The sequence below is a fragment of the Octodon degus genome, unplaced genomic scaffold (genome assembly GCF_000260255.1).
Source record: "Octodon degus isolate 3935 unplaced genomic scaffold, OctDeg1.0 scaffold00011, whole genome shotgun sequence".
Taxonomy (NCBI): Eukaryota; Metazoa; Chordata; class Mammalia; order Rodentia; family Octodontidae; genus Octodon; species Octodon degus.
Window position 1 is genome coordinate 8,380,047 of NW_004524587.1, and position 27,536 is coordinate 8,407,582.

Sequence of the window (27,536 nt, forward strand, 5' to 3'; positions counted from 1 at the left end):
TTTGTGAAGAGAAGTTGGCTGTAATTCTGATGGGTTTTCCTTTGAATGTGATCTGCTTCTTTTCTCTAGTGGCTTTCAGTATGATATTCTTGTGTTGGATTTCTGAGATCTTGACTATTATATGTCTCGGTGTGTTTTTAATTGAGTTGAAGTTATTTGGAGTTCTGCATGCTTCGGTGACATGAGTATCAGATTGTTTCCTCATATTTGGGAAGTTTTCTGCTATTACTTCTGCCATATTCTTTTTACATCATTTGTAATGACTCCTTCATTCTCACTGAGGCCTATTAGTCTCACATTGTTCATCTTTGCATCATCTTACAGGTGATGAATTATATTTTTTCTGCATCCTAGTTGTTTTTAAGAGATCCTTTCTTACCTTTTCACTAGCTGCACCAGTTTCTTCAACATCTGAAACTCTATTTTCACTTTCGCTCAAATGGTTTTTCAGGCTTGTGATTGAGATTTTAAGGTCCTCTACATCTCTTTGACTCTGCTTCATGCGATCTATTTCTTTCTTGTATTGCTCATTCAAGGAATCCATCATTTTTTAAATTTCCTATATATATTTTTTTATCAATGTCTTCTTTAGAAGCAGTTATTAATTCTTTTACTGAAGTTTTTTACAGATTGGTTTTCCTCTTTATGTTTCTGTATTTGATTCTTTAGTTCAGGTGCTATGAATTTAGAGATTTCTTTTTTTTCATTTCAGACACTAATTTTGCTTTGAGTTCCTTTAAACCTTTCTGTAATTGCTTATTTACTTCCAAAGCTATTAATTCATGTATTTCAGCTAAGCTAGTGTCCACTGAATTTGTTCTGGTTGGGCATTGTGTTTCCTCCATATGTTTCTGCATTTGATTATTAAGTTCAGCTGCTATAAAGTTTTCTTTTTTTATTACAGAAATTAATGCTGCTCTGAGTTCCTCTATATCTTTCTGCTATTGTTTATTTACTTCCAACACTATTGATTCATTTATTTCAGCTGAGCTAATGTCCTCTGCACTTGTTATGGGTGGTCTTGAAGCCTGAGATTGCATTTTGCTCCTTGTCTTTATCATTTCATTTAACACTGACCTCTGGCCTTTGGTGTAGAGCTTTGGTGCAATTATGTCCTTATCACTTAATGAAATTTGGGTACTGATATACCAAGTTCTACTTCATGCAGTTGTGCCTGGGTTGGGTTTGGCTACTGTGCTCAGCTCCTTACTGTTGTTGCCCTTGGAGGTGAGCCTGCTGTACACCTCTGGTAAGATGATCTGTTCCTGGATTAGCTGTGTGGTTTTGACCCTAGTCTCACTGCAGGGACTTTAGCTGCAGGGTTTTACCTCAAGCCTGCATGCTAGGTCTGGGCTGGGTCTGGATGGGTATGGAGAGTGGGGGCGAGAGAGAGCAGAAACTCTCCACACACTCACCAGTGTTGTGTTTTGGTGGGCCTGCAGGACTCCCAAGAGCGCAGCAGAAGTTTTACTCAGATGGCGGGCTGTGCTGGGTCTGGCCAGGCGGGGAAGGTCCAGAGAACAAGGGCAATGGCCTCTTATGCTGAGGGCCTGGGCTTGGAGTGGCGGGTGGGCACAGGACAGAGCAGAAGCTCTCCTGCATACTTGCAGGGCCTGGGGTTGGTCGGATATCAAAGCCTTCCTTTTTAATGGTCTAAGAGATACTAATAGTATTACTCACTCACATTTTCCCCTTTTCCCTACTGTCCTATCTCCTGTCACCCATGCCAGTTCCTTTTTCCTTTTGAACAATTTCTTCCCCTTTCACTCTGTCCATTGTACATTTTAGATCTTCTTTACTCTATTTCTCACACAAGAAAGACAATATGATGCTTGCAAATGTGAGTCTAATCTACTTCACTGATGAGTATGACCTCAAGTTGCAGGAATGCACTTTTGAAGAAGAAAAAGTAGTCTGGTATATCCAAATTTTATATATGATCAGGTCATTTATGGTCTATGTAGAGATTAAGCCAAAGCTCTACCAACAAAAATGGGTATTCCTGTGGTTATGTGTAGTAAGGGTAGAGGGGCATGTGTGGGAGTTCAGCTTGACTCTTTTAAAATCAAGGTCAAAAGAATGGGAACATTTCCTGTATTCTAGGAGAGAAGGACCTGAGACACTGGACTTGAGAGCAGTAACAGCCAAGTATAGCAGCCTGGGTCATATTCATGCTTGATATCCCCACTTACCTTTCGTTTTGTAGGAGGGGCTCCTGTTGTGTTTTTGGGCATATCTACCCACTTGACTGTGCGCATGCGGTCATCCCAGTCAGGGACCTGGTCTGCAGGGAGCTGAAACACGATCTTGGAGAGCTTGCATTTGATCCCCAGCTTCTTCAGACTGACGGGCATGTCAGACTTCATGGTCACCACTATGTCCTTAGCACAACCAGGGTGGAGGTGGCCCATCTAGGGAAGAGCTTGGTATTAGTATTTCTTTTTTATATTTATCTTTATTTATTTATTTTATTTTATTTTTATCTTTTTGGCAGAACCGGGGATTGAACTCAGGCCCTTGCGCTTGCCAGGGAAGCACTTATTCTACTGAGCCATCTTCCCAGCGGTATTAGTACTTCTAAGAATTTAATTTCAAGGACACTTGATACTTGATAGTGACAGTCTAAAGGAGGGGTAAAGCCACAAGTCTTGGGGGAAAAAGAAAGCATCACCCAAGCCTATATAGATACATAAATTTAAATAGATATACGATGACCTTGAAAGTATAATCATAATAAAAAGTACATCCAGTGATGATAAAACTGTTACTTACTTCAGGCATTGCTTTAAGACTTACACAATTGTATGAATCCCTATAATACCCCTATTAGAGGTACACAGATTATTCCCATTTCATAGATAACTTGTGAAACCTGTAAGCTGCTTCCATTAATATTGGAAGATGTGGCGGCAAACCCAGACAGTGAGGCTCCAAGTGCCACAAGCAGCCACCTCACACTTAATCAGTATGGTCCATACAAATATAGGTGGATGAATACAGTATACTAGCAGTGCTCAGAACATGATCTAGTGACATTTGGGGTCCCCAAATGGGAGAGGTGTAACTTGCAGTGTTTTCTAAATCTCTGTTGTACACAGAACTCACCGTCCTTCCCTTAGCTTTTGGAGAACCACTTCTGAAGGGCTAAAGTGCTCTGAAGAACACATATGCAGGAAGCCCAGACCCATGCTTTGGGATAGGAAAGCTGGGAGTGGTACTCAGCTATTCAGGACTCCTCAGAATTCCTCATCTCACACAAGTTTAAATATCTCAAGGTTTCTCTTCCATGAGAAACTCTGAATAAAAATAAGGAGCAAAAGAAAAGGTAGACCCTATGAAATAAGGAGACAGCTCACTCTCAAAGGGGAATGGTAATGGAGAGATGGGGGTGGAGAAGGGAAGAGTTAGAGGGTGAAAAAAAAGGAATATGAATGCACCATGTACATGTACTGACTCCACGCAAGGAAGGTAAACATTAGGTACCACAAACATGTATGAAAAATAAAAAAGGCAGGGGATCAAGAGATGGGTAGATGGGAAGGGGAGGGAAGAGAAAGGGGATGAAAAAAGGAACAGATGTATTGTGTACATGCACCAACTCCCCATAAGGAATGTAAACACTATGTACTGCACACATGTACTAATACACTTAATAAAATTAATAAAAATTCCTTGCCCTCAGCCTAGCAACATCCTTGGCAGACTGTGTTCTCTGCTCTTCCCCTCTTAACACCAGGGGGGACATGAACAGTGTTCTAGCTTGAGATGCATCTCTTTCATTCCCTGCATTCACAGTAATGGGTTGATGATGAGACTGATGTGGGCTGAGGCCTGTGAGAGTCTATAACACAGGGGAAGGCTTTCACTTACCTGTGGGGAGAAAGAAATGGTAGCCAAAAGGGGCCATTCAAACCGTATCACATTCACTTGGCTGTGATTAGTGATCGTGAAGCTTGCACTATAGTTGGTTCCAATGTGGCAGTCCCCAAACTGGATGTGGTCCACGAGAGCAGCTAGGGGTTAGGAGCAAAGGCTGGTTGAGTCTTCTATGGCTGCCTTGGAAGGCCTGCTTCCTTGAAGAGGCAGAGACTGACAGACATAGCACCTCACTCTTATTCAAGCCTTCTTTCTCTGGATGGTTATATTTGAAAAACATGGAGTGCCTGGGTAGCAAGACTTCCTCTCAGGAAAATTTACTTAACTATCCATGTGTCCATGCATGTATCCATCTATCCATCTATCCATGCATGTATCCATCCAGGCATCCATCTATCCATGCCTGCACGCATGCATTCATGTATCTATTTATTCATGCATGCATCCATCTATGCATTCATTCATCCTTCCATGTACCTGGTCCTCAATTTCACTTGTACAAGAGAAAGCATAGAGCTCCAACTTCATTTATTTGGTGAATAAGTATAATTAGATTGACAGATAAAATACAATTCAATATGAATTACAGATAAACAATGAAATAATTTTAAGATAAGCATGTCCCATGCAATATTTTGGGGGTGTATTTATCCTAAAATTATTTATAGTTTGTCTGAAATTTAAATTTATTGGGAACTCTTGTATGTTGGCAATCCCATAATTGATATTAAATCTGATTTTCTGAGCTTAGATTTACTATTGGCTTGTGTTTAATCCCTGATACAAGACAGACATTTCTATCTAGCTTCAAACAAAGGTGAGACATTAAATGTGTAAGGGGAATTCAATCCATGTTGCATAGAGCCCCTAATTTTACATTCCAGCAGTATAATTAAGCTCCTGGAAAAACCTAGAGACTGTGTTTATAGCTCATGTTATGGAAACCAACTATACAATTAGAGTGCTTAATAAATGTATTTTTGATAATAACAATGAGGTAATTTTTTTCTACTCCAAAGAATATGGTCAATAAAGCTTCAGTGAATGAGAGAATTCAGAGCAGCATGTTTTAAGCTTTAGCATATACACAGATCACTTGGGGATCTGGTTAAAATGCAGATGCCAATTTAGTAGGTCAGGGTGGGTGATTCCCATTTCTAACATTCTGGGTGATTCCGATACTGCACCCACACTCAAGATACTGCGAGTGTGGAGAATGATGTTCTAGAAGGAGCACACATCTGTGTCCTCTCTGAGGCAGTCCCCTGATCTAGAGTGACTAGGGTCTGTGTTTTAGATGAAGTAGATAATGCTAAAACAGCCAATCAAAAGACAGGCAGGGAAAATAAGGAGGAAGCATTGATTCACTTATTATCTTAATTGCCATATTAATATCCATCTAGAAACTCCATAAGACCAGAGACTTTCTTAATAAACTTTGCAACTCCAGGGATCAGTGGAGTGCTACTAATGTTCAGGACATGTTCACTGATTGAACACGAATGAATGGGAGGATTGAAGCAGAGATCAAGAAGGGCATGATGGAGCCTACGGAGGGAAAGAGAAGATTCATTTCTAAATTCTCAGGAAGCTAAAGCTGTTATATAACTTCCCCCTTATTTAAAATGGCCCAAGGGCCTGTGCTTGTTGCAACCTCACCACTTCTTCTCCTACCTGCCAGTAAGTCATCCATGGTGTCTTCCTCAGTGACCTCTATGACCTCAGAAATATTTGAGGCCTCTTGGCTAGTGGAAGCCACCAGCCCATGGATGTTGTCCAAGGTGATGTCATCTTTGTAGCCCTCTCCCACCATGTGGATGAGGGTCTCCTCATACTGATTGTCAACCACTGAGAGGTGAATGATGCCTGTCACTCTCCCAACTTTCTGGGAGTGGAAAAAGACATCAAATTCAGCTGTGTTTCCAGGAGAAACAATCAGAGAAGCTGTATGAGCTTTTATTGCTGAAAGAAGATAGAAGAGGTAATTTAGAATCAGTCTGAAGCAATATGCATCCATAAGGCACCAACTGAAGGCCAAGCAGCCATACGTAGGAAGGAGCTTTTGTTAAAAGCAACTGGTGATGAGAGTGGGTATCCAACGGGGCCCCCGAGAAGTCCCAACAAATCAGCTATTGAGACCCTCCATGCCCTCCACTGACCTTTTTCATTTGGTTTGTTTTCCTCATTGATATAGATGTAGGAGGTGGTGGGCCTCCCTTTCAGGGAGAAGACTCCTAGCTGGTCCCGCAGGTCCACGTGCAGCTGGCAGAAGGAAAGCAGAGTTGAGTGTTGAGCTCCCAGGCTGCTCATGAGTTCTGAATTTGGGGTGTGATACTTTTTGGGAAGGACCCCCCCAAAACCACTGTACCTAGTTTTCACTTTTCTTTTTTGAGAGATATAATAAATATTAGACCTGGAGAGAAAAAAGAGAATTCATTCATCCAGGTCCGTCCTTATTATTTGAGGAACCAGAGGTCCAAAGAATATAGGTGACTTTCCAGATCATAGAGCTAGATGGTGTCAAAATGGGGCTGCCAACATCTGCGACAGATGGAGGAGGCAGCTATAAAGTTGAAGTGGAAATAAATACTCATTACTCTATGAGGGCTTGCATGAATAGCAATTACTAAGAGACAGCCCATCCTAGACACTACATATTGTTGCCTCGTGTCATTGTAAGTATTTTTGAGAAAATCAAGTGGGCTTCTGACCTATTTCAGGGAAAAAAAGTGGTTTCCAGCACATCAGAAGAAAAGATAGGAGTAGAGTCAGATATCTGATTTTAGGTGTGGGACAAATCAGTAGATGTTTTAGAAGGTAGTAATACTAGCACTGTCATGATTAAGTTTGAGTACCACAAAAGCTGTGGCATGAGGAAAAGAAAAAGAGTGATATCATGTAGGAAGCTTCTGAGATGGCAGATTATACATTTAGAAATTAATATGAAACCATATGTGGGAATTATATATAAAATTATTGATAGAAAACATTCATATAAATGGGTGGGAATTCTAAATTTTGTTCCCAGAGGAGAGTTTAAATACTCTGAAAGTAGAAATTCTCCTCAAAGTTCATATATGAGGTGAATGATGTTGGAATAGTTAAAAAGCTGTTATCTGTTTCATGATAACAGAAGCAATGTAAAGTAATGGTAAGCTAGCAACACTGGACTCAAGGCAATAAGAAGTGCTAGAGTAAATCCAGAAAAATTTAAAAGTATTACAGTGTGAGGAAGATGATGAAGAGTACCAGACCAAGGTCTGCAAGTGTTGGAATACAGAAGGATGCTCAACTTTCTTTGCTGGTTTTGATTGGAAGAGGTAGAGGGCTTAGCCATACTTATGGTCTCTTGGTTCTAAAAGGGTCAAAGTCCAAGGCTTTCAAAGGATGAGAACGCTTCCTTTCTTCTGGGCCAAGACCCCAAGGTCTGTACCTCAAGTGAGCTGGATAGAACCTAACTTTGACAAGGATAGCAACCCTGCCATGAGACATGGCAACCCAGGAAATCTCAAGCTCTAAAACTGGCAAACAATGATTCTGAATCTCTAGTGCCCCCAAATACTGGGCAGAAACAAATAAAAAATGGTCTTTGAGGAAAAATAATCTTAAAAAACCCCATCTTTAATCTAAATAAGTTTAGGTTAACACTCAGCACAGGAACAAAAGATAACCAGGTGCATAAGGAGACTGGGCAGTAGGAGGAAGAGTGACCAGAGAAGGTAGGCGTGAAAACTGTCACAGGGATTATTTTGCAATTATCAGGCACATACTGCAGAATGGCAGCGGTTACTGTGCATTTAAGAAATGAAGAGCAAGTCTGACAATTTCAGCCTGAATCTACAAATCATAAAAACTGACCATGCATGTTTGAAAAAAAATTAAAATTCTTACTACTGAAAGAAAAATAATTAAGATTTTAACGGAAAAGATTAACAGCTAAAAGGGATGAAGACAGATGTGTTAGGCAGCTTTTCATCACTATAATGAAATACCCAACACAGCCTACCTATGGGGTAAGGAGAGATTAATTCTAGCTCACAGCTCAAGAGGAGGTGGCCTCATTAGTTTAGCCATCTGATGGGGGCAGCCCTTCTTGGAGGGAGTGTATGTCAGGTCACGCAGTCACATCTCAAGCCAAGCTCTATGGGGCACCACAAATACACCACGCAGTTCTCTCTTCTCAGAACTGGCAGGTTCCATATTCTCTTTTGGGGGCACCCTACAAAGACTAAGCGCCTCTTCCCAGACCCCACCTCCTAAGGATCCATAGTACTTCCTACCACCACCATGCTGGGGACCAAGTCTTTTCATACGGATTTGAGTGAGGATGCTCCTCTAAACTGCAGAAATAATTCAAAACAAATTGTATAGAATAAAACCCAGAGAAAAAAGGATGGAAAATATAGTAAGAATGATTGATGCTCATGCACACACACACACACACACACACACACACACTATACACATAAAATTGTCTATCTATCTAAACAGAAACCATGTTTAAAGAAATGTCTTAGTATCTTCCAAAGTCTATTTAAAATCAATCCACAGAAACAAGAAGTCTGATGAACTGCAAGGACAAATTGAAAGAAATCTATATCTATATCTATATCTATATCTATATCTATATCTATATCTATATTGTATTTAGTACAGGATCTACAGAGTCTCACTGCACAGATCTGACTCATAGTGAGCCTTCCTGTTTTTCAGTTTCCCAAACCCTGGGATTACAGGTGCGCATCACCACGCCCAGTCTCAATCGCCGGTCTCAGCATGCCTTGGGGGCAGGGCCAGCATGGCAGCCCAGGGATTGAACCCCGGTTCCTGCGTCTGCCTAAGCAGGCACTTTAATCTGCTGAGCTATCTGGCTGGCCCTTATATCTAGACATATTGTAAAAATGTCTAGACATTCAGGAAACAAACTCTAAGGGAAAATGTTAAAGGCAGTCAGAAAAAAAGATCACCTTAAAACTATTTTAAAGTTAGAGTTGATCTCTTTGTAGGTACAATGGAACACAGAACACTCTGGGAAAGTAATTTCCCATTTGCTGGCAGACAACAACTGCCAAATAATTCTGTAGCTAACAAGAATTATACAGAGGAGGAGGAAGGCTGGGAATGGACCTGAGAGTTAGGACACTTGCAAGGCCATGGGTTCAGTCCCTAGGAAAGCCTTGCACCAAAAATAAAAAGATTTCAAATAAAAATGGAGAGAATACAACATTAGCAACTCACATTAAGGAAATAAAGAGTATTTTTCACTCCTCAGGGTAAGAATGTCAGGTAACTGGAGATGCATAATTGGAGAGCAATAAAAATGACAAATATATGAGTACCTCTAGATGAGCCTTACTTGTAAAAACAATAATAAAAGCAAAATAAATAATAATGTCTGGTAGGGTTCAAAGTACATATAGACTCCAAAGCCTTCCACAGGCTGTTCTCATTCTCCACGCTTCCATTTTTATCTCCCCTCATTCTTCTACCTATACCCTCCCACCTCATAGAGCTGACACTGGCCAGTTTCTGAGAGTTGGGTTTTGCTTCTGTATCTTTGGAGTTTTCTCTCTACCTGGGATGTGCATACTTCCATACCCACTTGCTGCAAGCCAACCATCCTCAACGCCCCACTCCAACATCATTGACAATAAATCTTCCTTTGTCCTCTGGGGTGAGATAAATCATTCCCAGAAGTCCTAGTCCTCAGTATGACACATAATTTATTTTATGTTAAATAAAATACAAACATAAATTTAATAATTGAGCCTAAATCCCTGTAGACATGGCATCTCTCATTTCAGTGAAATTTCTTTTATTGTTTTTCCTCATTGCAAATGTAATATTCATTGAAAGGAAAAAAGGAAAAATAATGAAGACACTAAGAAAGAACGTATATTCCTCCCCTCCCAGCACATCATTGCGCACTACCTTGCATGTCAGTTGTTGGCGTTCTGTGTCCTAGAATCTCCTGCATCCCAAGAGGGCAGAGAGTGTGCCACACTCCCCTCTATGTGGCCATATTTCACACATGGGTTAATGTTTGAGGACTGTCAAAGAGGTGGCAGGGACCGCAATATCTCAGTCTAGCTTCTACAGCATTTCTCTCCCTCTCCACCATGCTTCCCCCTCAGTCGTTACCTGGGCAGGGATGGTGCCATTGTTCTTGAGGACAAGCGGCAATTTCTCAGAATGGCCAAGCAGGAGCTTCTTGAAGAGGAGCAAGGGGTTTCCGTGCTGGTTGTAGAGAATCGGCCTCACGATCGTCACTCGCGGGAGCGTTCCCTCACCAACAATGTCAAACATGAGGCCCCGGTTTCTGGCCAGCATGCTGTGGGGACCAGGAAGATCGAAGCCTGTGGGCACGTGTGGCAGGAGTGGCATCCCGCAGGCAGCAGTCTCCAGGCTTTTTGGCATCAGGAACCAGCTTTGTGGAATATTTTTCTGCAGAAAGCTGTGCGTGTGTGTGTGTGTGTGTGTGTGTGTGTGTGTGTGTGTGTGTGTTTCAGGATGATCTGAACAACTTAGAGCCCCCACATACACAATTCACACTAGGGTTCCAGCTCCTTTTAACTTGAGTCATTTGTAGGAAAATCGATGCACCTTGAGACCATATTTTTAAGTGAAATAAATCAGACACTCAAACTTGAATATTGCATAGTTTCTCTTATATGAGAAACCCAAAATAGCAAAATAAACAACAATAGGAAGTAGGGAGCTAGGTCTTCAGCACACAGGAAGGGTACCAAGAGATGGAAGTGGGGAATGAGATTAAAAAGACAGGAATTGTGATGTGTTATGTACATGCACCAAGTTCCTATGAGGAATACAATCATTTCATTATGTATCACAAACATGTCATATATAGAGACAGAGATGGAGGGAAGTGGAGAAAGAAGACGGAATGGGGATAAAAAAGAATTAGGATATGTAATGTACATGTACCAGCTCCCCACAATGAACGTAATCATCACCTACTGCAAACATGCACCAATAATAATAATAATTAAAGAAATCTAATGCTGCTGATCTGACATGAAGTAGAGCTCAGACAATGATGTGAGCCATGGGAGAAGCTGTAAATACAGGTAAAGCTTTGCTGGCTCAAGGCCTGCTGTGTGCCCTGGTTCCTAATAAGCCACAAAAAAATACTAGTCCATGGTGTGGGGGTTAGGGACCACTGCCATAGACAATGTGGGGCTGTATTCCTGCAGGGAGCAGGAGCAGTACCTGGGCAAGCCATCCAAGGTAGCCTCGAAGACACACTGGTAAGTCTGCATGGTCTGTGGGGTAAAGAAGACAGTGGCAAAGGCACTTGACCGGCTGGCCACACATATCTTGTTGGGTTCCACTTCAAAGATGTCGGTGATGCGGGCAAAGGCCTGGAGAATAGGAGCAAACCAGAGTATTTTAGCTGCTTTGCACTGGCACCATGGCATGCTGCTCCTCTTTCCTGCCCTGTTGTGAACTTTCTCTTCTCCAAGATCTGTGGTAGACAAGCTCTATCTTTGCAGTATTGAGCCCTGGAAAGAGCAGCCTGGATACTGTGGGACTCACCCTTAAACCAGATCTGATTGTCTTTGGCTACACTGTGAACTTTGACTCAAACATATGAGCCAAGCCAGGTATTTTCTCCATCCCTCCAGCCATGGTCCATCACTTAAGATGTCTAAAGAGTGCCATTGGTTGTTGATGTGGAGCTGAGGTGGAAGTTGGTTGGACCACATGTGCAATAAGGAAATCAGACTAGAAAATGGAACAACAGAAACCACCTGAGTGTGAGAAGCGTGAGGTGCTAAAAGATGAATGGAGCATCTGCTGACCTAAAGGGTGGGTTTTAGGTGCTAGTTCCAAACAGCTATGGTTAGTGATACATTCTGCCCTGTGTCTGTGATCTATGATTTACTGCTGTAAACCCTGAGTCGTGTGGGCTAACCTGAGTAGGACTCTGCTCCTTGCAATTTCAAGGGCCTTGACTAGAACTACCTCCCACAACATTTTGTCTGTTCCCACTTTGTGGCAGTGTTTGGGGACAGAGGGACCCCTGCCATTGCCCAGAAAGGATTTCTCATTCTCATGGGAAGCAGGTGGGCTACGGGACTGCACTGATGCCTGGCTTTCTGCTCAGCTCTCCTACCCTGCTGTGAGCTTTCTCTCCTCCAGGCTATTCTACTCCTTCTAGTCCTTCAACTGAAAGTACTAAGGTTTCTTTTCTTTTTCCAATCTGCAGACCAGGGAAGAGGAGAGCATTTGATGTCTGCAAACCCTGATTAAAAATCTTTCTTTGCAAATAAGGCTTGCTCACTTCTTATAGTGGAGTATAATGACTGAATGTCACAGGGCCTGAGAGTAGTCACAGAAGGGATTAGACAGTGTCCCAGACCATTCCCTCTTTTGTGGACAGTCTTCTGAGAATGCCCATTCTCTCCACAGCTCAGGCTGAAACCAATCCTCCTTGGGGACCTCCCCACTACCATCAGGCACCAACAATGCCCACTCTGGGCCATGATGGCCACCGGGGGCCAAATTCTACCTTTAGGCAGAGAACAGAAGCAGCCCTTTAGGTAGTATATGCAACACATTCAATTGGTGACTAGCAGGGCTAGAAACCCACAGTTTAAGCCCTTCCTCCTGTATCATGGATTGTTTCCTGTTCCTCTGTGAGCAAAGGATCCAAGAGAGAAGGAATTTAGAGTACAGCAACCTCAGAGATGTGCACTTATTACTTACTTGAACATAGATGAGGCTTGGCTTTAAGTCTAGCTGTATTTTCTCAAGCTCTGGGACCTAGGGGAGGAATCTAGCTCTTTTGAGCCTAAGTTTCCCTAACTGTAGAACAGAGTCTAATACAAAGCCTCAAAGTTGTTGGGAAAGTGAGATGGGACAGTAAGTGTAAGTCACTTAGCGTAGCTCTGTCACTCTGGAGTGGGCGCAATAACTCTTTGCCTTTCTCCATTAATCTTGCAGCTAGACATCCACAAGTCTTTCCAACAAGAATATCAACATTGAGGCAAGAATGTGTGAAGAAGTGGCTCTTCTCAAGTGTGCGCTCTCATTGCTTTGTCTGGCTCAGACACTGTGCAGTGGATGACTGAGTTCTGCCTTTGTATGTATCAGCTTAGTACAGTTACTCAGAGGAGACAGCCACTGCAACACACGGGCAGCTTGGAGCCCTGCGGCCTCTCAGAACTTTGAGCAAGGCGCAGGAACCAGATACATCCTATTAGGGTACAAATTTCCCAAACAGGGGCTCCCAGGGCTCTCTAGCCATGCTGGGTTGGGGCCCATTGGAGCCTCTCACCTTGTTGGAGATGGGCTTAACTACAATGCTGATATCACAGGGAATCTTGCCCATGTTGCTGATCTTGAACCGAGCCTTGGCCTGGTGGCCCACCAGGATGTTGCAAAAGATGAACTTGTTCTCATCCTCCACAAACAGCCCCCCACTCTCTGTGGTCTGCAGGATGTGCTGCAGGTTGAGGCTGGTGCAGATGTGGTGCTCCTCAAATATTGAAGTGTAGTTGTCAGTCATGAAGGCTGGGGAGTGGAGGGGAGATGGTGAGATGATGCTGGTTGCCAGCTGCCTATTGTTCTTAATCTGGATATTTGGATTCAGACAAGCCTAACAGAGGAAAGGCAGGGAAATCCACACAAGGGACTGTGAGAGATGGCATGAATTTGGTTCTTTCTTTCTGTTTTGCACATTCCTTGCAAAAGGTTGCGAATCTCCATCAGTCTTTTCCTGCCAATGGCAAGAAGTGGTGAGATCAAGGTCTGGTGTGGGCTTAGGAGCTAAGTGGTGCTTGGCCTGCTTTGGCGGAGACTCCAGGGGATCTCTAGCTTCTTCTTAATATCATTAAGCTTCTCTTCTGAAGGGTAACAACTTAAGTTTGCAGACCAAAAAATTAGAGAAAAAAAGAACGGCTATAAGGATAGCCAATATTTTGGCCCTAACCTTTCAAGGTCAATGAAGACTCAGGACTTAAGAGAACTGTACTGTAACATCCTGTAACTCAGTGGTGGCACTAATTTTTTGTTCAAGGAGATTATGGAGTCACAGAGGAAAGTGATCGACAATGTAGAGTATGCCTAAGGAGAGTCACCTGGGGAGAAAACATTTTCTCAGGCTTTCACAGAGAGCAAATTGGTCAAACAATGGCTGTGACTCATCCAGATGGCTGACACTGACAAAAGATCTACAAACTGGTTTCAGGGTAAATCCTGAGGGGATTTGACTGACCTTGTCAGATACAAAAGTTACACTTTTTGTGATATAGGTCTTGCTTTATTTTGCTCTTAACCATCCAGCAGAAAAGTATAAACACAAGGTATAAAAAGTAAAGCCATATTAATATGTTGAGCTATAAATGGCTCAAGTCAACAACTTCTGACATTGCCAGTCCTACAGATAACCCACTACTATTATGGTCTACTGGACTATATTGGATTACTTTGCTGAATTCACTCACCTACTTGAATATTTGAATGGCAATAGAATACCTATCTCTGACAAAAGTAAACAAAAAAGGGGGATATAAAGGAAGGACTATTTTGTAGTGAAAGAATACATACATATATCTGTATATACAGAATAGTTAGGAGATATATATATATATATATATATATATATATATATATAGCTACTTTCTCTTATTTCAATGAGAAGAAAGATTTGTACTAATAGTGTTTAGACAAGATATCATCTTGTACTATGAATAACTACTACGAAGACAACAATATGCAATGTATTAATTATTGTAACTGTCCTACTAACCTGTTTTGAAATTGTCTCATTGCTATTTCTTTATCAGTAAATTAATTAAAAAAAAACCTTCAGTGTTCTTAGTTACTGGGAGTTCTTCTCTGTGCATGAATAGCCCACAGAATGGCTTAGGTATTTGCAGGACTCAGTGTTCCTGGGTCTTACAGTACATCCTGTGTCACCAGGATTCTCAGATAAATAACACGTTTTATTTGAGAATCCAGGGCGGGCCCAACAAAGTCAGGAGTTTGCAGTGGCACATCCTCTTCTATGTGTGCGTGCTTATAAGGCTTTAAGGCAAAATATGGCTAACACCCGAGAGGAAGATCTGAGGTCCAAAGGAAGCAGCCAGCCTTATCTGCTAGGCATCTTTTAGAAGACTTTGTCTGGGAGGGAGAGAGGTGTTACAAAAGCAGGGGTACTATCCAGTCCGAGTGGCAGTACCTGGCAGGCAGGCTTCAGCAAGCAGAGTGTAAGGAATGCCGGCGGGATGCTCTCTGGGGTCTCGGTCAGAGATATCGATGGCCAAAAACTCCTCACACTTTCCCACGGGGTCAGCCACACAATCAACTGTGATAATCTGCTGTCCTCCGGGAGATATGGAGCCGAACCCAGGGTACACAGTGAACATACCGTGGGAAAAGCGAGCCTGTAGGATAGGGTGGGAGAGATGCAGGCAGTGACATGGTCACCAGAGCTGGGACAGGGCCTGGGGTCCACCTGGTGGGGCTCTCTCAGAACTATCTTTCTGCACATTTCTTCCGAGCCTAGAGTTAAGGAACTCATCGTTTAAAGCCCAGTGTTTAAGGACACGGACATCACAGACATTCAGGCGAGGATCCTGCAGAAGAGGGATGAGGACTAGAGTGGCATTTATGATTATGGACTTTTGGGGCTGGGGAGATAGCTCAGTAGAATAAGGGCCTGAATTCAATCCCCAGTTCTGCACAAACAAACAAAATCAGATTATGGACTTTTGAGTTAGATACTCTTGGATTGGAATCCCAACCCTCTGATACACAAAGTGTCTGAACTTAGACAAAGGGCTTTTCTGGGTCTGTGTATTTAAAGTGGAGCAAAAACTCCTGATCTCAGAGGAGCTAGAGGGTTAAATGAAAGAATACATGGGAAGCACAGAACATAGCATGCACTTCAGGAGTAGGTTAAGGAAGTGGACTGTTAGTGTGGGAGGAGTTGAACGGATGTCTGTCCTTGGCGTCCCTGGCTCTGTGCCTCGCACTCGAAGTTGGCAGGCTAACTGTAGACTGTGCTGACAACGCATTATCCTGAGACAAGGAGGAATTGTCTCTGGCAGCCTAGGCTTTGTCCTCATCTTTCCCAGATGCCTCACAGGGCTTTAGCCTCTGAAGACCCAAGCTTTCTCGGAAATATAAAACCCAGAGCAGAAGGCTTTAGTGGTCCCTTGGTTGCAATGTGAACTGCAGCACATACAGATGAGACTCCTCGTGCTCTGAGAAAGCTGTCTGGAGTCTTGGGAGACCAGGTTCGAGGGTTCTGTTGGTTCTTGCTGCCGAGGTGGGAGTGGTAAAGTCACCTGTAGTGTGAGTGCTCTCTCACTGGACTCATATCCTGGCAGCGGGGTCTGTTCGGACTCCCTGATGGCTCTAGGAACCCTGGCACAAATAGTGAGGGGCTGACATCCTCCCCTAGGCACGATGCCAGTGCATGCTCTTGGTGAGGTGCTTCACTTGCTCCCCAGGGCTTGATAACCAGTGCTCCCCGCTCCCAGAGAGGCACAGCTAGCACGTGCACCTCTGCTTCTTAAGGATCTTCCTTCCTCTTGCTGTTTCAGAATGCTGCCAAGGGGCAGTCTGACATGGGATGTCCCTCTAAGGGCAGGCACTATGCCATCCTGGGAGTCTAGCACATGGTGGGTGGGGATCTAGTTCTGATGGGCTGAATTTCAACCACATTGTGCCCCTCTTTCTCTTGGAGCCACACTCCTCCCATTGGCCTGTGCTTTCTCCCCTACTCAATCCCTTTGGGTGTGTTCTATAGTATGGTTGCACTAGGAAGTGATTTATTCTGATAATGCTCAGATGCCAGCTCTGCATCATTCAGGGTGTCAAGAACTTCTCTAGCTTGTCTTCACGGCTGCTACAGGTGGCCAGAAAGGCTGACATACTACACTCCTTCAGCAGGTCTGTGGGAATGAGGCCCCTGGCATGGTGTGGTGACTATATAGCCATTCTCAGAGGCTGCTGTTAGCCTAAGTCACTGTCTCCTGAGCACCTACTGCACACACAAGTTGTCCTAGGTACCAGGCATTCCTGGATAAGCCATACAGAGGAGGGCTTCTCTCCACGATTCTGTCTGATAAATAAATGATGTTTGATCAAAATTATATGAAGAGTAGGAACAGTTTTAAGGCATTGGGTGAGTCTAAGGAAGTTTTAAAGCAACAGAAGATATCCAAATTAAAGACTGTAGTGCCTGAACTTAAAACAAAAGTGAGGTTTTAATATAATGACTTAATGTTCCTATCACAGTAGGTTTAAAACCTGTTACCTTTGGGAGATGTTTGGTGGTGAAAGCTATTTGGAAGGTGATCTTCCTGAGGTCTTGAGTAAGGAAGGACACTCACCTGGCCTGTGATGTTTGTTTCTTTCTGAATTGGGTCTGAGAACTTGGCTGATTTAGACTTGAGGAAGTTTTCGCTCTCCCGGGCTCTTGCATGTCTGAAGTGTCCGGTCCTGATTAAAGAAGCAAGAGCTCACCCTCAGGTTTAGCTAGGGATGAGACACCACCTGTAGGTCTGTTTATGAGGTCCTTTCTCTTAAGTAGTACAGGGACCCAAGAGGGTATCAGAGTGGCAGTTGGCTTAGTAATCACTGACTATGCCCATCAGACAGTGGTAAGGAAACTATGCACTAATTAGGAAATATGGTACATCAGGATGTTGAAAATTATTATTAGGAAAATGGTCTGGTTTGGTAAGTGTGCCCAAAGGTCCATGTGATTGGTTCTTGGTCACCAGGGTGGCACTCTTGGGAAGTCCTGAAGTCACTGGAGGTGTGCCTTTAATGGATTGTGGGACCCCAGCTCTTCCTCCTTTCTTTCCCTTCGCTTCCCTTCCCTTCCCTCATCCTCCCTTCTTCTTTCTTGTTCTCTTTCTCTTTCTGTCTCTCTTTAAAAGAAATCTAATCTTTATGCATGCATTTTTATTTATCTATTTTTTTTTTTTTTGAGATGTGGTCTTATTCTGTAGCTCAGTCTGGCCTTGAACTCACGATTCTTCTGCCTCTGGCTGTGGTGTAGCTGGGATTACAGAGGTGCACCACTGCACCAGTTTTCTGTGAGCTCCCTGTTGTTTACTGGCCGGGAGGGGAGCAGCTTTGTCCTGCCATGGGCGCTGGCCATGAAGTGCTGCTTCCTCGCAGCCCATGGCAGCAGGGCCACATTGTCACAGACTGGCCAAAATTGCAAGCCAAAGCAAATCCCTTCTGCTTCTAAGGTGCCTATGTAAGGTATTATAATGACAGAAATCTCACTAAAAAAAAAGAAGTAATGTTTAGGTACTTACCTGAGTTCACTGGCAAGTAGTGCATGGGGAATTATTTAGTCTTTTATTTATTTGGAAGGTTTATTTATTTATTTTTTTGTTTTTGGTGCCTAGCACTAAACCCAGCACTTCCAGCTTGCTAGGCAAGCATTCTACCACTGGTCCAAATCCCCAGCCCCTCTTTTATTTATTTGGTACAGGGTCTCACTATGTAGCTCAGACTAGTAGTGATCCTCCTGTCTCAGCTTGCAGGACTAGGATTACAGGTGTGCTCCACCACACCCAGTTTCAGGGCAGCATGGTATTCTCGGGATTCCGGAGTCGGCACGGCATGCGGTACCAGGGATTGAATCCTGGTCCTTGTGCTTGCCAGGTAGGCACCTGAACCGCTGAACTATTTCCCCAGCCTAGCTTACTGTTACAGTAGTCTCTTGATATCCTACAGAATAGTAGGACCATCACTTACTAGTAAATCTTTTAGTACCTCAGAAGCAGCAGGACAACAGACTCCCATAGAGAAGACTTTATATTTGTTCAACTAAAAAGTATCCTGTATTTGATAGCAGTTAGAAAATATATGAAATCTGGGATCAAAAGATGTGAATTCTCAACCAAGATTGGCCGGTGATTTCTTGTATAATCCCGGATGAGCCATTTCTAAACTTTAGAGTCCTCATTCACAAAAGAGGATTGGATGGATTTAGGCAAAATATGTAAAGCTCTTTGTAAAATACACAGCACAAATTAGTAGGGAATGGCATGAATTAAGAGAATAGTTTGATCCTGGGGTTTGTGCTTTGGCCCTGCCCCGGGGCGTGCTGAGACAGCAATCGAGGCTGGGCGTGGTGGTGCACACCTGTAATCCCAGCTCTTGGGAGGCTGTAAACAGGTGGATCACTATGAGTCTGATCTGGTAGTGAGACCCTGAACACCCTGTAGACCCTTCTCTAAAGAGAGAGAAAGAGAGAGAGAGAGAGAGAGAGAGAGAGAGAGAGAGAGAGAGAGAGAGAGAGAGAGAGAGAGAGAACACTAGTCTTACGCTTTCTTTTGGTGAATGGGGCTCTCCCCGGTGAGCCTGTAGAGGGCGTACTTGAAGTCAGTAATACCCTGGTTTTCTATGCTGATGGTAGAGCTCTTGCGTGTGCCGCAGATCAAAGCCCCGAAGTTGATGACCGAGGAGGGGCTGATGTTGAACTTGGAATACACTGCATTCACAGAAAACGCAATGGGGATACTGGTAGTGATCTCACCCCCTTCCGCAAGATTGGGCTCAATAATCTAGAAAGGGAAGAAGGATTGGAAGATGTAGTCACTGGCAACGGTACAGCGATTATCTTCTTCATTATCAGCTTTCATCATTGGTGTCAGGCTGGGTTCTTCATGTCATTCTCTGTATGTCCTTCTCTCTCTGTTCTGTTACTGCATTAGCCATAATATGAGCAAACACTAACAGACCTTACTGTCCCCAGCAGGGCTTGGTCAGGACTGAACTTGAGCCCTGGCTGTCTGGGTTGGTTGCCTGCCTGCCTGCCACCAAGAGAAAGCCCATAAAAATGCAAAAATAAGTTTATTTGCAATTTGGCCAATTTGGGAGGGCAGCGAATCTTCCTTCTTCTGGTGCGCAGAGGTACACCAATTTGTACAAAGAGTAGAACAAAAACTAGGAAATATATATAAATTTGGCCCAGGGCACTGGGATCCTATGTGATGTCGAGGCTAAGTTTATGCTTTTGGAGGACCAGCTTATCACTAAAACAAAAATCCCAATTTTCAAAGATACATTTAACCTCTCAGCTACATTATATGTAGTAGCCAAAGGTCAACACAGAACAGCTTTGACTCTTGTCTTCAGTTCCCCCTTCATGGGCATCTGATGGTGGGGTACAGCCTCCTTATCTCTGGGGCACATTTCCTCTCATTCTGACTCTGCTCACTTCCCCCCGATGCACCTATGCCTGCTATCTGGGGAAAAACTCTGGCATGTCCTGTCTGGTTGCCACCCAGGCATTGCCCCGCCCCCCAGCGTGGATGAATGGATGGCGTCTGCAGCAAGAGGCCCACAGTCCTGCCACTAGCCAGCCCGTCCCTCTAACTCTCACCTGGCAGTGCAGAATGGGCTGCTGCTCAAGCTTCACTTCTGTTTTTGCGCGAAAGAACACCTGGACATTCATGGGCTTTTCTGTTGCAGACAGTGAGCCCCTCTGAGGTAGGACTGAGATCATGGAATTGACATTGGTTGACATAATTTTCACAGAGTCCACAGAAAAGCTGAAGGACAAACAAAAGCTCAGTTTAATTTACATTCAGAGGCTGACAAGGAGGTCCCTGGTTGAGCTGCGGAGTTGGGAATGGTATGACAATGTCTGTTTTCCACCATCAGAATTCTGTGAATTTAAACTCAATGAGGCCAAAAGCAGAAACAGGTCTAAAGATTTTCTTGCTTCATTTTTTTTTTTTTCATTTATGCATTTGGTACAGGGTCTCACTATGCAGCTCAGACTCATAGTGATCCTCCTGTTTTCAGCCTCCCAAGTGCTGGGATTACAGGTGTGAGCCACCACGCCCCGATTTGTTCATAGGCTGAGTGTGCCCCGGGGTCAGGGCTGGTGCTGGCAGCACGTGGGAAGAGGAGTTGAACCCTGGTCCCTGTGCTTGCCTCTTGCTTCATTAAAAGTAATTCACAGGCTGATGTGGCTGCTCATGGCTAAGAGTGGGTGTGGATGGCCACATGCCCAGGTGGTTCAGCTTACCTGAACATGATCTCGTACTTCCCGCGGTTCTTCAGCTGAAGGGGCTGCTTCAGATCCTCCATGACTTTCACAGTACCGAAGTCCAGTCCTTCAGCTCCTGCAGAGCCCAGGGCCAGGGCCAGGGCCAGGGCCAGGGAGGGAGTGAGTGAAGGGGTGGACGGACTGGAGCAGGGGAGCTTCCTATAGAAGCTCATATGGAAAAACTGAGGTGACAGGTCTTCTGGAAACTTGGGGGCTGGAAGAGCACCTCGTAACTGAACCTACCCTTGGCTCAGTGTCCACCCTGTCTTATCTTTAGCTGAGGCTTCATGTATTAAAGGATTTTTATAAAGTGCACAATTGGCAGAGTTGTGATATTACATACAAATTTATGTTACTTTGTTTAACACTAAACATCATAACTATTTCCTCAAATTATTATTTTTATTTTTTGAGACAGGGTCTCACTATGCAGCTCAGGCTGGCCCTGAGCTCACTTTGTAGCCCATGCTGGCCCCAAACTCCCAATGTTCGTCCTGCCTCAGCCTCCAGAGTTCTGGTGTTTCATGTATGTGCCACCATATCCGGCTTCCCCGAGTTATTAAAACTCCTCCTAAATATGATCTAGTGGCTGCATGGCATTCTATGATATGGCCATCCCACAATAACATTATTATTTCTACAACAACATCCTTCCTTTATTGATAATTGGTTATCTCTAATATTTCATGATTATAAATAGTGCTGCCTATAAAAGTAATGGCGTCTAAGCTAATGTGGGCTTCTACATGGTCAAAAGACAGCTGTAATCCAGGTGCTAGGACAGCATCGTGGGCAGAATGATACTTCTCTCCCAGGTCAACTCCTCCTAATCCCTGGAGTTGGAGGATAGGCCTCCTCATGGGGCAATGAGGAATTAAGGTAGTATGTGGAAGTAGGGTTGCTAGTCAACTGCACTCAATACATGGAGATTAATATGGATGATTCTTGTGGCCAAATGTAATCACAGGGTCCTTAAAAGTAGAAGGGCAGAAGTAGGGGACCTGAGAATGGCTGTGTAAGAATGGTTGGCTCTGCAGTGTTGGCTTTGAGCATGCTGCAGGGGTCATGGCCAAGCAAGACCCATTTTGGATCATTGACTTCAAAACTGTAAGATAATAAATGTGTATTGCTTTAAGCCAGAACATGTGGGGCAATATAATCTGGCAGTAGTAGAAAAATAATGCAAGCAGAAGTGAGTACAAGTGATGTGTACTCAAATGAGGAGCTCTGCAAATTTTATATTTATTATTACCTCTTGCTATCCTTGGTTGAAAAAATCAGAATTTATGGCAGTGTGGCTGACATTGCTCTGAATTTGCATTACTATTTCTCAAAACTGAGCTTCCCCTTCCAATATCCACCACAACCCTACAACATCCTGGCCCTCCTTCACAGAGAACTATACTGTACAAAGGGTGCAGTTCCTGAACTCTTCCTAGAAGGGAGCCCTTTGGGGAGGGTGATGTTCAGACCTTTGGGAAAGGTGATGTCCAGTGTGATGTCATAGGATTCTGCAAAGATCAGGACATTTTCAATCTGCATGACTCCAACAAGATTTTCTGCATCTAAAACCTGTTAAGAGTTAGACACTTGTTCAGTAAAAGCGAGACCCATGAGGTACTCAGAGGCTGAAATCTGTGACATGCAGAGGGACTCATGCAGGGGGGCTGGGAGGGGATGCTTTGGAGCTGCATCTAGCTCACTGTACGTTTGGTTGGGTTAGTGCTTTTCCTATCCAGTCTGAGATACTGGGTGGTGGGGCAGACAGTGTAGTGATGGGGAGGAGCTACACCGTCATCTGTCCTCTTACTGAGTGTGCTTCATGAGCTTGCCCCTGCATTCCTGAAGCTTGGGCCGAGCAGACACTGTGGGAAGGTCTTTTTGGAACTCTTAAATCAAGTAAACCTGAAGAGCATTTTTCTGTTTCTTGAAGTGGAAAACCTTTTCACATAAGGCATCCTGCTCATCCTAGAAACCTGAATCATTTTGTCTCTGTGACTCAGTCTGTAGAAAAAGTACTAGATTTTTCATACAAAATAGTGTTTAATATTTCTCTTTGGGAAATTCCAAACGTCCTGTGAACAGTTATCATTAGACCCATAGGGAGGGGTTCCAGGTGTTCACTGACCTGCCTAGGCATCTCTGTTGAGGATTCCCTCTCCGTCCCGAGGAATTCCTGGATTGGTGCCAGCTGTCACTGCACCTGACTGCTGACTCTGGAGACTAACCGGGAGGCCATAAAGGGCCTGCTTATCAAGAAAGGAGGCGCTAGGCAGTGGGACCGTCAGGCTGAAACACTATATCACCAGTTGGTCATTCCAAATTCTTTGGGTGTCAAGAACCCAAGAACATGAAAGGAGAGGTTCTCACTAAACTGAAGTTTTAATTCAGAATTCTACCTTTTCTCTTTTTTTGCTACCGAGGATTGAATCCAGGGCCTTTTCAACTGGGATACATCCCTAGACTCTTTTAGATTTTTTTTTTCAAACTTTAGAGGCAGCTGTTGTTAGGTGGCCCAGGCTGGGCTTCAACTCTTGCTCCTCTTGCCTCAGACTCCCAGAGACCTGGAATTACAGGGATATGCCACCACGCCAGGCTTCCATCTCTTCTTTCAACACACATTTGCTAATGTTCCACAGAGAAAATTGGGCTGACCCAAGGTTTGCCTTTTCCTCTTGCTGTTTACTCTGAATGAATTTATGTACCCACAGCCGGCTCAATCTGTGAATGCGGAGTGTACACATACAGAGGTTCAGCTGCATCCTCAAAAAGGACAGAAACAGAAAGACACAGATAGGAGAAGGCTTGTGATGGTGGAGGCAATAACTAGAGCAGAGGTGAAGACCCTTTGGTCTGTGTACCATTTGTCTTTCTTTTAAGACAAAAGATGTTAATATATGAGTTGTTTTTTCTAAGTGAAAATCTCAGTATTCAGGTTTAATTGCGGTAGTGGCATGTTTTGATAAATAAGTGGGTTTTGGGTTGCCATTTGGGCACTCTTCTCTAGAAGGTTCACCATCATTGGTCAGGGGTGTTAAAGGACTCTAAGGAGCCACCAGAAGCTGAAGTGTCAAGGAAAGATGCTTCCTTAAAGCCTGAAGAAGGAGTCTGACTCTGCCAACACTTTGATCTCCAACTTCCTGTCTTTGGAACTGTGAAAGCTTAAGTACTGTTGTTTGAGCCATCCAGTTGGTGATGGTTTGCTACGCCAGCTTAGAACCTGATGAGAGGTGAATAAACCAGCAGAGATCCTGCCCCAAAGGAGTTCACATTAGAAAGGAAAGAAAGAAGCAGAGTGAAGTCAGAAAGGCTGGGGCTCTGAAGGATGGGCGATGGTGATGGTAGCGGCTGCACCCCAGGGAGTCCCCGAGCAGGATGCTTAGGCAAGCCCCCTGGATGTCCAGGGAATCTTAAAGTGGGTGCCAACTCCGCACTGAGTACAAGATTCCCAGCCGGGGTGCAGCAACGTCAGGGGCTGAGGCATGAAAGAGCTCAGACAGCGTGAGTGGGGCAATCCGTAAGGGCGAGGGGGAGTGAGATGCAGGAATGAAGTCAGGCAGAAGCAGGCGAGCATACTGGGCATTATTTTTACTGCCGTGGGAAGCCAGCAAGTCCTCTAAGGGAGGGAAGAGTGACCTGAGTTGTCACTGCAGAGATCTTTCTGGACACTTGTAGGGATGCAACAAGGGAATTCAGTTAGGAAGCCTCTGCAGAAGTCCAGGTGAGAGAGGGAAAAAGCGGCCTAGCAGAGGAGGGTGGCAGCAGTGGAGACAAAGAAGCGGACAGGGAGGAGATATAGTGGGAGGCAGACCTGGCAAGGGGCTGGAAGGGACACTGTCAGCAGCGGGAGGGGATTAAGGATGATTCACCAGCACCTACTGGAAGCACAACAGGGAGGGTGGTAGTTACTGAAGTAGGAATTTAATGGGTGAGCAGCAGGCCTGCCGTGTGACGTCAGGAATCGAACGCTTACCTAGTTACAGCGACACTGCGGCTGAATTTCGCAGTTGTGTGCAGAACAAGCTAGTACAGGTCGGGGTTATCAAAAAGGGGGTCAGATGGGAGCATGTAACAGGGACACCGGCTGCGTCTGGGTCTCTGCGTGTGAACCCAGCATACACATCGAGTCTGCGATGTGTGGCACCTCACCTCCAGCCGAAAAGGCTTCTTGATGTTGACAGGCTTGGAGGGCTGGAAGTGCACATGCAGGGCATACTCCGTCCCGGGCAGGATGAGGCCGTGCATCTCGGACAGCGTGAAGTCCTCTCCCAGGTGCTCCAGACTGGTGACCCGCCAGGCCACGGGCAGGGGAGTGATGTTGCGGAGGAAAACTGCTTTGGATTCTTTTCTGAAGAGACCAAAAGAAATCTTGTCAGTGTCAGATACTGGTTCCAAAGTCACAGTTTCTCTTTTGTGTGTGGCTGTGTTTAAGACTCCCTTAACCCTTCGCTCCTGTTTTATTGGAGCCAGGTGACTGGGTCTAATTTCCTTGTAAACAGGATGTCAGCTGGATCTGAGGGTAGGTAGATTTGTGTGCGGAATGTTAACAGATGTTCCTGATCTGATTCCTTATGTAATTAAACTCTTAGCTTGTGGGGCTGCGCTGGGTGGCATGGTTTAATTTTTTTTTTTATATATGTACAAACTAGCTCAAATTGTTCCAGATTATGTGACAGAATTTAAAACACACAGAAAAGTTATAAGAATTGCTCTAAATTCTTTATCCGGATCCACCAGGAGTTTTTGTCAGGCCCGCTTTTGTGTTCACACATACACACTTTCTGTCATATCCATGCTATTTTTTTCCAGAACTATTTGAAATTAAATCAGAGATAATAATGTTCCTTTATCTTTAAAAATTTCAGTGCATATCTCCTTAGAACAAGGATTCTTATTTAATCAAGGGACTCAGTATTGATGTAAGACTATTATTTCATTCATTGTTGATGCTCAAATCAACCCAGTTGATTTTATCTTTATTCTAGTGACTTTTTTTTTTTAATAACTACTCATTTTTTCCCAGTCAAGGATTCAATCTAGAATCACAGATTGAATTTAACTGTCATATCTACTTAGCATCCTTGGGAAAATATCTTCTGCCTTCCTTTGTGGATCTTGACTTTGATATTTTGCAAGGTGCAGGCCAGTTAATTGTGATTTTTTTTTTTTCTGTTGTAAGTATTTATTTCTGTAGGAGTGAAGGAGCAGTAGTTTCTCTCTTTTCAATCGGTTGAGATTTAATGAGACAGTTTTATGACTTATCACCTTATCTTCCATGTGCACCTGAAATACACATTTTGTAGTGGGTAGGTATAGTGTTACTTAAATTTTAGTTTGGTCAAACTATTTCACAGTTTTTTCAGATGTTTTCCACAATGAGGTTTTTTTTTTTTCATCAAGAGAATTTTATTTTAAAAGTATCATCTTAAACTGCAAGGATGTCTGTTAACATCACAATTAAGCATGCCAAAGGAGAAGCCATGTTGTCAAATGCCCACTTAACCCACCCAAACATCTCAAACCCACCCTTTGCTGACCTTCTATACCCCATTTTTAAAAAATTTTTAAAATCTTTTTTTAAACAAGAGAAAGTAGACAGGTACATGTTGGTAAATGCTAACTGTCCATATTCACATAGAGACACAGTATAGTCTCTGAGCCCAATATACAGAGAGGAGGAAGAAAGCTAGAATTCTATGCACTACTACACAGGGGCCGAGCACCCTCCAGCTTCCAGCAGAGCGAAGAGCGCAGAGCGGAGAGTTTTCTTTTTTCCCACAGAACACGGTGGTGTTGATTCCAAAAAGTTTGTGGAGACAGGAGGGGATCGAAATGAATTGAGACCAGAATGCTGTGGAGATCCTTGTCCCACTGTATTCTGCAAGGTTTCTCCCTACAAAGTTAAGTCGAGAACCATGGTGTTTGAGAAGAGAGACCTCAAGAACAGGGCGACTGAGCACAAGGGGGGAAAAAAGACTGCAACTTGCTCCCAGGGACTGGAGAAAATAAAAAATAAAAATAAAAAAAAATAAAAAAAAAGGAAAAACAAGAAAGTTGGAATCCGTCAGTATTCAGTTAGTCATCTTCTTCTTTGTCTTCCTCGCCCTCCTCTCCCTCTTCGTCATCATCCTCCTCGCCCTCGACCTCATCACCCTCCTCGTGGATGTCCTCTAGCCCCTCCTCCTCCTCCTCCTCCTCATCGTCCTCCCTCGGCCTCCTCGTCATCCATGTCAGGAACCAGATAGTACTGCAGTGGGTTGGGCCAGATGTCATCCTTGATGACTTCTCCTAGCTCATCTGCACCTGCATCTGAGTGATCAGTGAACCAAGTAAAGAAGCTCTCGGGCTCTTCGTGCTGCCTCTTCCTAATGGCTTTATTCTGCGTTTGACTTGAACGTTTTGTCAAATCCTTTCCAGATTTCCATTTGATTTCAGTGGACTTTGAAGACGGATCACCACTCTCATTCAGATGAAATTCTTTGGAGAGAACTTTATTTTCAAAGTAAGGATTTTCATCAAAATAAAAATCTATTCTGTAACCTAATTTGATATCTTCAAATTCTGTCACTTCAACTCTGGTCAAATAATGCAAAACTTCCTCATC

At 43.8% G+C, this 27,536-nt stretch overlaps 1 protein-coding gene across 1 annotated transcript in view; it reads right to left on the reverse strand.

The window, feature by feature from the left end:
* Hydin (HYDIN, axonemal central pair apparatus protein) overlaps positions 1-27,536 on the reverse strand; it is a 433,520-nt gene that overhangs the window by 79,758 nt on the left and 326,226 nt on the right. Inside the window, exons 54-67 of the mRNA XM_023709202.1 lie at positions 25,082-25,280; positions 22,405-22,504; positions 20,912-21,008; positions 20,261-20,429; positions 19,201-19,439; positions 17,244-17,352; positions 15,083-15,287; positions 13,178-13,413; positions 11,107-11,258; positions 10,018-10,207; positions 6,036-6,138; positions 5,551-5,838; positions 3,871-4,013; positions 2,193-2,411 (exon numbers count right to left, since the gene is read on the reverse strand). Coding sequence (XP_023564970.1) covers positions 2,193-2,411; positions 3,871-4,013; positions 5,551-5,838; positions 6,036-6,138; positions 10,018-10,207; positions 11,107-11,258; positions 13,178-13,413; positions 15,083-15,287; positions 17,244-17,352; positions 19,201-19,439; positions 20,261-20,429; positions 20,912-21,008; positions 22,405-22,504; positions 25,082-25,280 — 2,449 coding nt within the window. The remainder of the gene's footprint in view (positions 1-2,192; positions 2,412-3,870; positions 4,014-5,550; positions 5,839-6,035; positions 6,139-10,017; positions 10,208-11,106; positions 11,259-13,177; positions 13,414-15,082; positions 15,288-17,243; positions 17,353-19,200; positions 19,440-20,260; positions 20,430-20,911; positions 21,009-22,404; positions 22,505-25,081; positions 25,281-27,536) is intronic.